The sequence below is a fragment of the Neopsephotus bourkii genome, unplaced genomic scaffold (assembly GCF_033783945.1).
Source record: "Neopsephotus bourkii isolate Nb327-2 ecotype Australia unplaced genomic scaffold, CSIRO-AGI_Nbou_v1 NB_53, whole genome shotgun sequence".
Taxonomy (NCBI): Eukaryota; Metazoa; Chordata; class Aves; order Psittaciformes; family Psittacidae; genus Neopsephotus; species Neopsephotus bourkii.
In genome coordinates this window covers 636,180-651,921 of record NW_026900570.1, presented here as the reverse complement: position 1 = coordinate 651,921, position 15,742 = coordinate 636,180, and the positions used below count along the sequence as shown (strand labels likewise).

Below are 15,742 nucleotides of genomic sequence, written 5' to 3'. Positions count from 1 at the left end.
AACATGACAAATTCCTAGAGCATTTCCAGCCCTTGTCATCACTAGGCTTGTGAGCAAATTAGGAACAATGGAAATAAGTATCATTACCACTATTTTATAAGAAGGCCCCATGGAACTGAAACAAAGCAATTTGTATAAAATCACCCAGCAATCCAGCAGCAGAGCCTCGACAAGAAGATGGAGTCTCGTGCGGCTCTATCCATTAGGTTGTACTGCATCATAACACAGTAAATCTCAGTGCATATAACTCATTTACCCATGTTTTACATTTACTGCTAAAAAAGGTTTTAAATGTGGCTTAATTGTGTCTTTAGAGATCAAATATTGCTATCATCTTTGAATCTTAACAGTCCCTTCTCTGATATTCTCTCACCACCTTTCCAGAGAGTCCAAGCTGTATCGAGTTCCAGCAATCTGATTACCACCATATTTCATAGCTAGGTTCAATCTGACTCATCATGTTTATCAGGTGGAAATTATGTGAGGAAGCAGAATGAGAGGCACCAGTGTTCTTCCCAAACATCTCCATGGAAGGTGAGCAGAGGACTGTGAATTAAAGTTTTCTTTGTGACTTTCTCTGTGCTTTATGCAAAAACTTCAGCCGTGTAACTGAAGGCACTGCAAGTTCATTTTATCCCAGCAGGGTACAGTGAAGTCCCAGGCTGTTCAGGAAGGCAAATGCACTCTGTCTGCATGAATAGTCCTTCCTGGACCATGACTTTTTGTTTCTGGAACTGAAATTTGCTCTGGATTACATTATTGACAAAAAGGTCTTTAATTCACCTCAGTAGTCCAATCACTTCCTAGAGGGCTATATTAGTAATGTATCAGAAACTCAGATTAAACCCAAAAGCTGTCATAAATATCTAAATATCTATTTGTCTAGGCCAAATTAATACACCAAATATAACTAATTTACGCTTGAGGAAAGGAATTCCTCTGATGGCTGAGAAAAAAACAGAAAAGCATAGAGGTTAACCCAAGTATTTAAATGGATTCTTTCAAGGGAACAGAAAACATTTGTCCAACAGTTTCTGGTGGTCACACTTACCACTTGTAGCAGAGCCAGGTACCCAGCACCAACATTATCAAAGTTAACTTTAACTTTTGTCCAGTAAAATGTGCCTGACACATTATAGAGTATACAGTCACTCATGTTGTTAATAATTTTAGAGTCTAAAGGCATATCTCCTTCTGTCTTATTAATGCACTTCCCAAACTTTCCAGCAAAAAGGTTCACTCCCATGATGCTGAAGATGAGCCAGAAGATGAGGCAGACGAGCAGAACATTCATGATGGAAGGGATGGCTCCCACAAGTGCATTGACCACCACCTTAGGGTAAACAGCAGAGGAAAAACAGAATTAATGTCAGCACTTACACAGACACTTCACTAAGAAGTTGTTGTGGGCCCTTGATTAACTGGGCTGAACCTTCCTCACATGGTGGCAGGCGGGTAAGTATTAACACTACCTAAGGAGACAGATCACCATTAAAGGCTTCACACAAAATAATTATTTTTCCCTTTTTGTAATTGAAGAGCTAATCTGTTGGCATCCCACCGATGGGATGATGGGTTTTCAAGAGGAATCTTTTAATTCAAGTACAGTCTGTGAAGTCATCTTGACCTCTAAAATCCTACTGGATAATGCACTTCAGCCAAACTATCTTTCATAATCATACGATTAATTGGAAATGGCTGGGGTGTACACCACAGTGCCTTGGTTTTGGCTGGGATAGTTTAATCTTCTTCCTAGTAGCTGGTACAGTGCTATGCTTCCTGGCTTTAGTCTGAGAACAATGTGATAACACACCAATGTTTTAGCTGTTCCCACATAGTGCTTACCCTGATGAAGGACATTTCAGTCTCTCATATTCTGCCAGTGAGGAAGGGCACAAGAAGCCGGGAGGGAGCAGAGACACGACACCTGATCCAAACTAGCCAAAGAAGTATTCCATACCACAGCATGTTGTGCCCAGTATGAAAACTGGGTGTTTGTCAAGAGGTGACAGGCTGGGCATCAGCCAGTGGGTGGTGTGCACCACTTGGGGGTTTATTTGATTGATTATTTTATTTCTTTCTATTAGTGTTATTATTATTATTTCAACAATATTATTAATCTTATCATTATCATCATCACCATCATCATTATTATCATTATTGTTATTATTGTATTTTACTTTATTCCAATCATTAAACTGTTCTTACCTCAACCAATAGGGTTTACCTTTTTGTTTATTCTTCTCCCCATCCCACCAGGGCAGGGAGAAGGAAGAGGAAGTGAGTGTGCAGCTGCATGGTCCTTAGCTGCTGGCTGGGCTTGAACTGTTACTCACAGTGTCTCAGACAAAAAGTATTTCTGAAATTTTTACTGAACTCAGGCCTCCCTAGTCTTTGGGATGTGAAATCCAGCTGTGCAAATTTTGCTTGTTTAAATAATAATTGATTGAGAAATACTGTATTAATCCAGATTCCCCTGTCTGATAAGCATGCATGATTAAACCAGTGGATCCATTCTAATGTAGCAAAAAATGCATTATTTTTCCCTGTGACATGCTGTAAAGTTCCTACACACCAACCCAGGCAGGGCTCTAAAACCCCTGTGTAAAAGCACACGTAAAAATGAAAGGCAAAAGGAGCTTTTAAAGTGTGGGAATGTTGCCACTGGACACCTTCCTGAAGGAATGCAAAAGAAATAAATGTCAGACCATCTACAGATCCTCTACAGTTGTGAGGCTTGAATGCAGCAGTATAATACCAGTACATCAACCAGGCAGGATGCACCTCATTTAGCGTTTTGAGCATTAATACACTTATGAGTGCCAAATGTTATACTAATTGACATTTTCTGAGGGAAGAACACTATTGCAAAATGTAGTTTTTCCTTTCCTATGTCAAAAAGGTTGCTCCATATTCACAGCTTTTGGAGATGCTGCCATTGCATGGTCCAGGCAAGGAAGCCTGTGCAGACATCAGACCCTCTACATGAATTTGTCTCCTTCTTTGTCTCATGCTTTGGAGATTAAAGTCTGGTAGGCAGACACTAAGCTCTTTCACTTCTCCATCTACATTTCTGAAACTGAGACAAGATTATATCGATCCATAAAAATTAAATTTTATTCCACGACTATAGGAAATACCAGCTCTCGCATTAGTGTCCAATTTTCTGAGAAGATAATAATGCAACATTTGTTTCCTCATCATTTATGCATTACTGAGGAAGAAAAATACCCAGAGGAGAAGAAAGATTTCCAAATCAAGCACTTATTTGGGTATAGCCTTGGCCCTTGTCAAAGTAGCTTCATTTGCTGCTATGCAGGACAGTATTTTTGTTCAATTTTAATGCATGCCAGCACAGAGCCACTGCACTTATGTTGCATATGCTGCTGAGTGCAGCTCCCACCAGCAAGCCCTGTGACAGGACAGAGACTTCCAGGTTTCAGCAGTGGAAGTGATGGCCATGCTTGCATCCTGCTTTTTTCCTTCTGCTGATTTATATTCACTGGCTTGTAGATAATAAAACACGACATGAGTCTGGAGCAAACCCTGTAACACCTCTCTGAATAAATTATTAACAGGGGGTTTCATTCTTCTCTCACTACTTCTGCTCTTACACCAGCATGATGCCATTTGGTCTGCTGGAAGCACTCCTGATTTGTTCTGAGACAAGCAATAGGACTTAAAGACCTGGATACATAAAAGCAAGTTATTATCATAAATTCATGTTAAAAGTTCAGCTGCAAAGCTAGCCATGGAAAGGGCTGAATTTCTGCTGCATCTAGGAATAGCAACACATATAGCCATATATAAGAAAAGTCTTTGTACCTCTTGATTTCCATTAGCATCTTTGTAGGCAAAACCACAAGGTGACTTCTTTAGGGATAATAAAAAACCTGAGCCACTCTCTACTCTAGTCCACAGTGGTGCAAATCATAGAATCATAGAATAGTTAGGGTTGGAAAGGACCTTAAGATCATCAAGTTCCAACCCCCCACTGGCTCTCATGGGCCATCTCCTCAGTTGAAACTGATTCAGATTTTAGATCCAGAAATAGACTTGCATGCTTTGTTTATCTCCCCTTTGCTATAACAGAGCCCACCAGACTTCCCTCAGTATTTTCGGGCTCAGGCTATAACTCCCAGCCAAGCCTGGGCAGATCTTTTGCAAATACATCTGATTTACAGTGTTGTGAACTCAGCAGATGAAAATTTTATCATCAGATAGTCTATTCCTGGTGTCCTTTGTCCTCATTGTCAGAAACAGGTGCTGTATTTTTAGGTTGAATTTGCTGAACTTGAGGCACTAGCCAACTGTTGTTAGATATCTTCTATCAATCCTGTCTTCACTGTAGGTGAGTTACCACTGCACATGGCTTTGGGTAATTAAAAAATCAGCTTTTTTCAAACTGCCACAGTTCCTCCAGATTTCTAACCATGCTCGTAGTTCCCTGCAGAGAATTTCCCATTTTTAACACCCACTTCTCAGCAGTTTGGTGGAATTCCAGTGTTGAAGCACTGCCCTCTCCCCCATTTGACGGGTTATTTCCCTGCATATTTAGGGATTGTAATAGTCACCTCATTTATCGGACCTGCCCAAAACTTGGTATACCGTTGAGCAGTCATCCCAATCCCTAAGTCCTTCTCAGCTGCTGTTTTCCAAGATACATCCCCAGAGTGACCTACTTTCCTCCTCCTGAGGTATATGATTTATTAAAATGCATGTTGTACAATTGATCTGTTTTTCACAGAATTGCAGAATCACAGAATCCCAAGGGTTGGAAGGGACCTCAGAAGATCATCTAGTCCAATCCCCTTGCAAAAGCAGGGTAACCTAGAGTACATCACACAGGAACTTGTCCAGGCGGGCCTTGAATATCTCCAGATATTCAACCATATCCAGATATTCACCATGATCCAGATCAGTCAGTGTGATTTCCTTATCCTTAATATCATTTATTACTCCGCTCACTGTGTGTGTTGTCAGCAAAGATTTTAAATTTTCTTCCAGATGCTGTTAAAGTCCATATTAAGGGCAGTTCTAATTCTGAAGGATCCCTCACCCTGAGATATTAATCACTGAATTTACAGTGTCATCACTGTAAATCATTACTTTTTGAGATCCATCACCCCTTTTAAATTAATTTAAAATATGTTTAATTGGCTTGGTACAAATCTCATGTTTTCATCACAGTGTCCCATGGTTTCAAATTCCTTTCTGAAATCTAAGGATATTCTATCAGCACAGTTACCGTCATCAGCATAATTTGTAATCAAATCAAAGGACCATATCGGTTTTACAAGAACTATTCCCATGAAATCATGCTAACTAGCATTAATTATGCTATTTCTTTCCTGCATGTATCTTGTAGCAGCCTCGCCATGACTTTGCCTAGGATCATTTTCACATTGAATGGTCTCTCATCATCCCACTCACTGTTTTAAAATACTGCACTAACCTCCTGTGCTGGGAAGAAACTTGCAGGGAAGTGGCATGTCTGAGATAATTCCCTGATGGACACAAAGGAGGAGACATAGGAAACTTCATGATTTGGTTCAGGAAGACCTATGTTAATTTACGTGGTGCTCCAGTATGGCTGAAATGCAGTGAGGGAGGCAGGGTGGGTGGCATGTGCATGGAAACCCACAGCATCTAGGGTAACTGCCAGGTGGCATCCTGGTCAGATTGGGGTCTTTTGAGGGGACAGAGGAGCAGGATGGCAACAGTTCAGCCTTATTTGGCAGACCTCTACTGGAATGGGAGCTGCTCACACTTGTGTCAAACTTTGACTGCTCCCAGACTGTTTGAAGACGAGGAAAGGACTGAAGCCTGATGGTAACAGGTCCTCTTGGCCATTCCAGTGCTACTCTGTGCCTCTGCCCCAGGACCCACTGTTTTCAAAATTTAGGTACATAATGAAACAAGTCTTTTATACTGCAGTATAAATGAGAACTTTCTTGTTCCTGTTCTAGTCATGCAGAGATCTCTCAGTTATTCAAGAAAAAGACATTATAATAGAGGAAACTATTATTATTTTCTCACTGTCAGTGTTTGTTTCTCAACATTATAATTACTTAATCCATCACCACACTGCCAATTTTCCCGTGCATTTTGTAGCATATGAACTGCTAATAATGAAAGGTCTAGCTGTCCCTAGTCATGTTAAGTGTGGTTAGACAAACTAAAGCTAAAATGATTTGATTTTCCAATAGCACGTATTCTCAATTACACTTTATCATATTTACAAGCTAATTCACTGCCTCCCATAGCACAGAATGACTGAATATATTTCAGCTGCAGCAATGGTACAGGGAAGAAAAGGGATGTTGAGTCAGAAACCAGGGAGGCCTACACGTATGAGCATGTTAGGAAGGAAATCTGCTCGGGTGATGCATGTGTCTATGCCACATAAGATCTCCAGTAAGTTAACTTCTTTCTATTTGCAGATAAAGATGAAAACTTTTTCTCATTGTTTCTTTCAATTATCTGTCTCACTGTTTTTATGCTTTGGGCTAGTCTTCACACTGCGTTTCAGGTTTGAATCCAACTTAGCTAAACTGATGCAAAGTCATGAGTGAACATTCTTATGTCAGTTTAGAATACTGTAAAGGGGTTTTGCTTGAATTTGCAAATCCACCAGTAGAAACTAAGCCTTCAAAACCAGATTTAAATTGATTTGAGAGAGCCCATGCACAAATCACTTTGGTAGTTAAACTAGTGCAGCTTTGGCCAGTACCAACTTTTGCTCAATTTGCGAATGCTTAATGAAGAGAGCATGAAGTCATCAGATGACATAGGAGTGAGAGCTTTAATTAACGTTAGTAGTACAACGTCACCTTTTGCCAGCTGAGGATCTGCAGTTTGCTTTTGGTTTATCTTATGAATAATTTTTGAAATATTGCTTCAGTTGAAAAGGATGTGATGAACAAAACTCTGGTTTCAGAGCCTAAATGAATGGAGCCTTTTGAATCATTCTGTCTTAGTACTAACACACAGGAGAGTGGTCTGCAACTGATTTGTCCGATCTTCATCCACAAAAATAATGTAGTTTAGGTGATCACAAGATCTGGAGCAAAAAAACATATATCCCCAATTCTTGTCATCCACAGAAGAGGCAAAGTCTGGGTTCAGGTTTTAATAAACTGCTCTGTCACCATATTTCCTCAGTTATCTCTGTCATTAGGCTCCCTAGTCTTCAGTCTGTCTTACTGCAAGGGTATTGCAATGAGAACAGTTAACTGTTAGGAGCTCAGTGCATGAATTACACATTTTAGTTACTGATGATTTGGACCAAAATTTTGTCCACAACAAAGCTTTATCCTGAATATACCTCTATGAACGATGTAGCATTTTCATTGGCCTAGTAGGGAGATTTGGAATCATCAGGGAATGTAAGTTGGTTTATGCGTAATTTTGTTGCAGATTTGCTTTATTTTGCTATGTGATCTCATCTTGCTCTACAAGATTAACAGTAACCTCAGTTTATACAAAGCACAGTTGTTATCATCTGCAGATCTTGCAGATCATCTTGCAGATCTTGCAGATGGTGCAAAGAGTTAAATAAAGTGCTTACTAGACAATAATTGTGTAGCAGGTAGGCTTAACAAATAATCAGGTATGCTGTGTGGATATAGCCATGCTGGCAAAGGAAGGGAATGCAGAGGAAGGAGATGGATGCACAAGATGGAGAAATGAACACAAGCTACATGGTTTTAATATTAATCCTGACATTCCATGTTAAAACTGCAATCTGTTCAATGGAAAAGTTTTACATATTCATTCATTTGCTTTCCTATCTTTAGCATTTTTAATTTTTGCTTTAATTATTAGTGAAAAAATCCTTAAGAACTTTCCTAGTCAGTCTCATTTTAATGCATGTCAAAAGCAGGGAGCAAACTTGTAGCTTGGCTATTCCCCTGGTGTGTCTTATAATTGAGAGGTAATTGTTAGCCAGATGCTTCCTCGACCAAAAAGCTGTTTTTTAAAGTGCAATATGACAAGTTAGGCAGCAGGATAAGTTCATCATTAAATCCACCTGAGAATAAAGACATAATGATACAATTGCGATTAAGGCAAAGGAGGGATTTCTGATTTTGTTGTTTTGGCAGACACAGTGAAGACAAAACCATGTGCAACAGTTCCCTGTTAGTTAATATGCTTGATGTCACAGAGTTGAGCTTTGACTGATGCTTTATATACTCTTACCCTCATCCCTTCAAATCGTGACAACGCTCTTAATGGCCGAAGAGCTCGGAGAGTCCTGAGGGATTTAATGGGACCCATCTCAGAGTATCCAAGTGTATTGGCGATGAGGCTTATTAAAGACACCTGAATGGAGACACAGCAAAAATCCAGTCTGTTAGTATACTCCTGCCATTTTCCTTCTCTTCTGACTTTCCTTCCTGAAAAGAGTTGGTTAATGAAAAAGTGGAAAAAAAAATCTTAAACCATTAAATTAGATCAACACAGAAAAGAGTTTTACATCCACACATATACTGAGCTGCTACCAACTCACAACACCTTTGTTTTCACTTTAATGCAAAATTTACAGAAATACAGATTTTCAGAGCTTCTTTTACCTAAGCACACAGAAATCCTCTTAATGTCAACTCGCAGTCTGTATGAGAAAGGAGATCACTCTTATAAAAACACCATTCTGTGATGCCTGTGCTATAGGTCTCCTCAATGTGTATCTTCCACAATTGGAAATATGAGTCACCTAAGTGTTATAATTTAGGGCTTTCTGGATGAAAGCGCCTGTAAGATCTAACCATTTTCAGCAGAGAGAAAAGATTTTAGCATTACCATTCAATTACTAATCTTAAACTTACTGATTAGAAACAAGTCTTCTAGATTACTGATAGTCATGACTTTATACCATAGACTGTAAAAGAATGATACACATTACTCTCTGATTCTGCACTTTTTCACTTTTTCTGGTACCTGCACAGACTCTAAAGGAGAAGGAAACCTGCCAGGTGCTCAACGTTGAGATTCGTATCTCTTAAAGACTATTTCTTTGAAATAAAATATCAATTTCCAAATCTGGGAACAGCATGGAGGGGTTCCAATGCTCTTCAAGTTCTCAGAACTTTTGTAGTGCCCAGCTGGTCAGAAATGTGGATGCTTTTGGGCACAGGACAGGACTCAGGATGAACTGAATAGCAGCGGAGATTACGGGTCAGATTAACAATCACATGAAGCAATTGGGTTTCGTATGCTCAAATCAGCATTCATGGCCTGAATTCTTACTGAGCAGGGAGTGAGAAACAAACAGCTCTCCAATATTATAAGTATCATGACAACTTATGTGTATTAACAAAACCCCACAAATTAATTGCCATGTATAAAATGTTGTTTTCTTAGAAGAGAGAGATTTGTACATATTGCTTATCCCAGTTCCCATCCTCTTATCTTTATCCATTTTCACAGCCCCAGTTATCACAGTATCAGATTATCTTACATCTCTATGGAGCAACCTTTCTCCTGAATATGCACTAATTTATGTATCAGCCCTGTCTGCACAGCTAAGCATCTTTGTAAAACTTGATCAACTTGTTAAATTATTTACCTATTAATGGCTTTACTGTGGCATGTGGTTGACAGCAAGTCTAAGGGCAGCAGGTCTCAGAGACACCAAGCCTGGGCTGGATGCAGTGAGCTGGATATGTGCAGGGATAAGACCGCCCACCTCTGCAGATGACTAAGAGGTGCAGTGGAGGATTGTAATGCTTTAAAATGTCACTCTTCAACAAGGTGTGACACAAACTCAGCTCCTGTGTACAGACCCAGCAGTGGATGAAGAAGGGAGTTCTTAATAAACACTTCTGCATTTTGGCAGTGAGTGTGCTCTAAAAGTAGACAGGCAGACTGGATTCCAGGTCTGATGTCTTAGGCCTCTTAGACACTGGGCAGGTAAAAATCACCAGTGAAGCTTTTCCTTCCATCTTTAAGAAAGCAGATCTGAACCTGTGACATGAGCATGCCTAAGAAGTTATTTTATAGTTAATAATGCTATAGGTATTGCATGCTTCTTTCACCACAATCCTGCTCAGCCAACGTTCACAGTTAAAAATCTGGTTTGGCTTAATAACCATCTCAATCTCACCAATGCTTCTAAATTTAGGCAATACCCATTTTCTGTCCTCCGTATTTCTTACCAGCCTTGATTACATCCTATACTCTCAAGCTGCATTAATGTACAGTCCAAAGCCTTCTACTTTCATTCACTCCACCCATTGACTTAATGCTGCTTAAATAATGAGAAAGGGCTGAAGGATTTGTCTAATATCAATAAGCAAATGTGCAGCACACTTATACACTAAATCCATTGAAATGAGGCATCTTAAAACTGTAATATAACTGGTATTACTGAGATACCATGATAGAAGTAACACTATGGCATATATTTTTATCTTTGATGGAAAGATTAGTGCAGAAAATGGCCTAAACTCCACAAAGCCTTGGAGTTTCCTATCCAGACAGGCTAGAGGTGTAAGGAAAACAGCTCAATGATAGTATGCTCAGAGACAGAAACCAAGATCCATATCCTCACATACCAAGGGAAACTCACTCATGTGTAAAATGAATATAGGTATTTAAAAGAAAATTAATCAAATACAGAGCATCCAACACCCTTTTTTGCTAACTTCATCCACAAGCTAAATCTCAGATCTTCTCAAGGTCTCCACAACTGCCTGTTTCCCCTCTCATCCCAAATTTATGTCCTATAATTGCCCTTTCAAGGCAGAAGACATTCTATTCAAATCCTTCAAGACCAGACTTTGGATCTGAGCGAGTTATCATTTTCTTCAGAGTGCCATAAATGTCACCCTGAAACACATCACAGGTGCTGTTGTCCTCCTGACACAGATTTACACAGCATTAGATATGTCTTCAGAGGATTAGGCCATGAAGCTGTGTGATATTTGGCAATGATTTATAAGGCTGGAGTCAGAACTGAGTTTGAGACAACATGTTTAAAAGCTTGGATGTTGGTTTTGAAGGTATCCCCGTCAAATTTTATTTATAGGAGAACTAAAAGCACAGAGACTTGGCCATTTCAACTTGATTAAAAGTGACCAGAAGGCTATTTTTAGGGAAAAAATCAAGCAGTTCTCAAAATTGGTGTTGACTGCCCCACATAACCACAGCAAAAAGTAAAGTCAGCTGTTTCTCTTGCTTTTTTTTTTTTTCTGTTACAAGGCAGCCCAGAGCTGCTCTAAGGTTCTGCTTTGTGCTCTGGTTGGTATCAGAAATGTGCTGGCACCCAGAAGACACCCCCAGGGTTAATGTAACCTCCGGATTCACAATATGGCACACATTTCTAATCCTTTCAGTATCTATTTGCAGATAGTTTTGTATTTTTTTCAGGAAAAAATCCAACTTTAAAGAGCAGGTAGCACAGTAATGCTGTAGAGAGCAGCTGAATCCTATGGAGTTACTATTGCCTGAAACATTGCCCTTAAAATGCAGAGTCTGTGGTTGGGCTTGAGTTTTCACCTCCACCTTTCACATGGCTTGCTACAGAGTCCTCCATCCTCCTGTGCACTTCTTCTGACCCAAGAAGACTTATTATTGTTCTCAATTGGAAATGCTCTGCTTCTAGCATTTCCCTTGAGGGGCTTTCCAGAACATGCTAGATCATACAAGGAAGCTTTCATAGTTTTCCATCTAAAACTTCCTTACATTAAACCAAGTAATAATATCCTCCATATTAGCCTGAAACTGTTCTTTACCCCTTGACATGCTGTTCATTTGTGCCTTCGAATTCTCCAGAACAATGTTGTCACTGGAATTTTCTACCTAGTGTGAACCCCAGTGTACAACCTGGCCAGCAATGAGTGTCCCAAAGGTGGGACCTGGTCCTCATAAATCAGTGTATGTAATCCTGCCTCCACAGACATTAATGATAAAAATCTCACCAGTTGCACATGCTAGGAATTCAGTCACGTAGCAGCTCTTCCATTTTGCTTTCTTCAGATCATCTGAAAACAGCCCAGCAGGACCCTAGCCTCAGTACTGTCAGTGACTTCCCAAAATGTATTCCTATAGACCTGTATTCCTATATTTTTATATTCTTACATATTTCTGTGCACGTTTATCTACATAAATTTTACAATGATTTGTATGACAGTCTCATGGACCTGGGTAAAGGGAGACATAAATAAACGCCACAGCTTTCCTTTTGCCATTTTCAGCGTTATGCTCAAGGAAAAATAATTAGAGCTTTTAAATCTTGTGACTGCATTGAACACTAGAAATACCAGCCATGGGGATTACCAGGCCTGTGGCTGGTGCTCTGAAAGCCAAGCTCCTGTCATCTGTGTGGCTTAGTGGCATTAGCAGCATGAGTCTAGAGTGCCCCATTGTATTATATTTGTATGTGTTTCCAGGGTGGAATCAAGAAGAATCAATGAGTTTAGTCTGCTAGAAGACAGGCAGTGATCTCTGAAGAGAGGTTAGACTCACTGATAGCTGTTCAAAGTTATTGCTAGTATGTTCTAATAGGAGTAATGCCTGAATTTCTTCATTATTTTGACAATCTATTACTAGATTATACTTGATTGGATTATACTTGGGAATTTTGTTTTTTCAATAACTAACTCTTGCATTTTTGTTTTATTATTTCGGTGTAATACTGTCATTCTTGAGATGAGATATGCAACTGATGTATTTGTACCCTGGTGGCACCCATGCAGTGTTAGATTCCCAGCGTGCTCACCACTGGCGCTCACAGTAATTCAGCAGTTAACAGATACACAGCATTTCTGGACCATTAAGATAGTTCACTATGAACACACAGAGATAAAGTTATACAAGGGGTATATATGTCTTCATTATCTGACAGTGACTTAAGAAATCAGTGTTGTAAACTAATGTAAACCCCAGTAAAGCTGTCAGCAGAGTATTTTAAGGTTGCAGAAAAACAATTACAAAGTAGGGAGAGCAATAATGCAGCTTCCTTACAGCACACGCAGGGGAAACAGTCTCTAATCAAAAGATTACAGACTTTTTCCCGAGGAGCTATTGCATTTATAACACTAGTGGTGTCCCTTCCTATATGCATACATTTTAATAGCATATAAATTACATGCACAGACTCCCTAGATATGAAATTATGCTGGTGGTGCAATCTGAAGGGTGCACTCTTTGGGAGCAGTGTTTTGCCTGAGGCTAACTGAGTTTCCTACAGCAAGGAGGTGGGTTTGAGCCGGAACAGGGGCTCCTCCTCTCTTTTTTGCGTTCCTTTCCAACACCCTAAAAGCACATCATTTCAGATAATCAGTGGGCATCTACTGGACTGAGCTGGAAGTAGACCTGAGTAGCACCATTCAAAGGCAGATGCTACTCGGCATAGACTGCATTTCTGAATTAACTCCAGATCACCACTGAGATGAATTAATAGCAGAGCCCAGGGAACAAGGAGCTCTGCCTGAGTAACAGTAAAAATCCTCCTTGGCTGGTCATATAAATCCTAAAACCCATGAGAACAATGAGAACCTCTACTAAACGTCTGCCTGCTGCAGCATACAGCTGTGAGTGATACTCTGCAAGCTGCCGTCTTGTGGAGGAGACCTCCTTCCCAGTTTGGGCAACAGCATATGTTTTATGCAGCTAGGGATTTCATCAAATTAACCTGCTTGTTCAAATTAGAGGGGAGGGAGCAGGAAAGAAAAGGACATCCGAAAGGGAACACAGCAGCTGAGCTGAAAGCTCTGGCCACTTATTTAAATAAGCAGTTTCAGCTAATGCAGGTCCCCAGTGCTTTCAAATAGCCTTTTATGTGCTCCAGGAGCACCTGCCTGTCCCTCTCTAATGCTGCTTTCAGAAAAAGAAAAAATTAGAAGAAAGAGAGCTTGTATTACTTTGGGTGCCTCTTTTCAATCCAGTCTGGTTTCTCCTGTCCCCTGATGCCGAGGATGGGATTACCCAAAGAATCCTTCACAGCCTGAGCATCAGCCCAATGTCTTTAAGAGCCAGGGCTGTAGTCCCAAGTTGCTATTCTTGACTTGCAAAGGAACAAAATTAGGTCTGTGCCTCAAATGTAAACTGGAAAAACTACAGGGAAAGGGGAATTTGAAAATAAATTGAAAAACATGGAAGTTCTTATTGCAATTCTGAAATACTGCTGGGAGAAAAGGGCTTGTAAAGAGGTTGGTGCTCCCTTCCACAGCTACCATTTCTGAGAATATGTCTATTAATCACATTATCTTTTTAAAAATATATCTTTACCTTTTCACTCTGACATTGCATTTTCTACCCTACAGATGGCTAACTGTATGATTGCACCTGCCAATTCAGAAATTGTATGTTATGAATGAAGGTCATAAAGTTAAATGTCAGTCTTTCAATTAGGACACTAGAGAGAGACTAAAGTGACCTGAACTAAATTCCCACCTCTGCTGTTTCCTTGCATTACCACCCTCATGTTCAAGTAAAGACTATGAACTGCTTAGGGTTGCTCTGGAGTTGGTCCATGGCATGGAGATGAAAGTGTGTTTGGAAATGAGTTAATGAAGAGCTTCCCTCATTGAGAGTGGAGTTCATTATTGCTTGTGGAGTGCTCTTGTGTATTATAATATGATGGGCTATAAGAGTGCCTAGATTAATTATAAACAAAAATTATCTCCTGGAAAGCTCGACACTACTTCTTATAACTCAGACTATAAAAGGCTTCTACCTCATCCACTCCTGTTTTTTTTTTTCTCTGGGATATTTCATCTTTTTTTTTTTTTTTCCATTTCTCCATCAAACTGAAGCTCAGAAACTGTCAATATTCCATCTTCTCTGCTTGTTTCCTGGTCCTCATGTCCATGCTTTTCAAGGCAATGTTTCCTTTCAGAGGTCAGCCTTGTTGCAAACACCATGTGCCACTCCTGTTGGCTTAAATGCTTTTAAATAAATCATTCCAGCATCCTAATTGCTTCCTGGCGGTTTCCAGAAGAACCTCTTTATGTCTCGCTGTTCTCTTAATCTGTCACCTCCTTTACACCTGCTCAGGCTTTTCTAACAACTTCAGTCAATTCCCAAGGCAGATGGCTGTGAATCAAGAATTAAACCTCTCAGGGTGAGTCGAACAACCTGCTGTTGCAAGCTTAGATCCAGTGAGACACCAAAGTGAATTACTGATTTGCAGTTTTCCCACCCTTTCCAAATGGATTTTCAGCTTGTTTCAGTTCACATTTTCACTGCAAGCAGGCGCCTTTGCCATACCTCTGGGTCCTGCTTATCAGAACTGGATAGGGATGACAGAGGGATCGCTGTGACTTTTGGGACCACATGACAGTCGTTGATCAGACAGAACTTGGCCAAGACCCAAAGTCTTTCTCCTTGCTTCAGCAGTGGTGTCTGTGTGGGTGCAGCTGCCTTGAAAAGTCTGGTATTTCTACCGGGATTTAGAGCAAAAGAATTTCTTCATCATCAGCTACATTCTGCTTCTTATCCAGACACTGTACGGAGACTGCCTTGATTTAGGGCAGCTGAAGAGAAAAGATATTCTCCCCTTAAAAAGACCTCCTAAAATCACCACACAGTTTATTCCAGTGTACCTTCTTGATGCTGAACACTGTTGTCAGGAAGATGTGAATATGCTTGATTATTATTTATTATTTGAAGATAGCGTTATATTGCCAGGGGTGTGCATAGTGATTACCAAGAACAATTCCCTTGTGGCTCAGCCCCATCAACTCTGCTGCATTTCCATCCCAGCAGTTGAGGTGCTGAGCTGAAGGCATATTTATTT

At 40.1% G+C, this 15,742-nt stretch overlaps 1 protein-coding gene across 4 annotated transcripts in view; it reads right to left on the bottom strand.

Moving 5' to 3' along the window:
• Window positions 1-15,742, bottom strand: part of LOC133209774 (sodium channel protein type 5 subunit alpha-like) — a 212,753-nt gene that overhangs the window by 13,022 nt on the left and 183,989 nt on the right. For all 4 annotated transcript variants that reach the window (XM_061348581.1, XM_061348584.1, XM_061348592.1 and 1 more), the window contains 2 exons: window positions 8,203-8,325; window positions 1,052-1,333 (listed from right to left, as the gene is read on the bottom strand). In XM_061348581.1, the coding sequence (XP_061204565.1) occupies window positions 1,052-1,333; window positions 8,203-8,325 (405 nt within the window). The remainder of the gene's footprint in view (window positions 1-1,051; window positions 1,334-8,202; window positions 8,326-15,742) is intronic.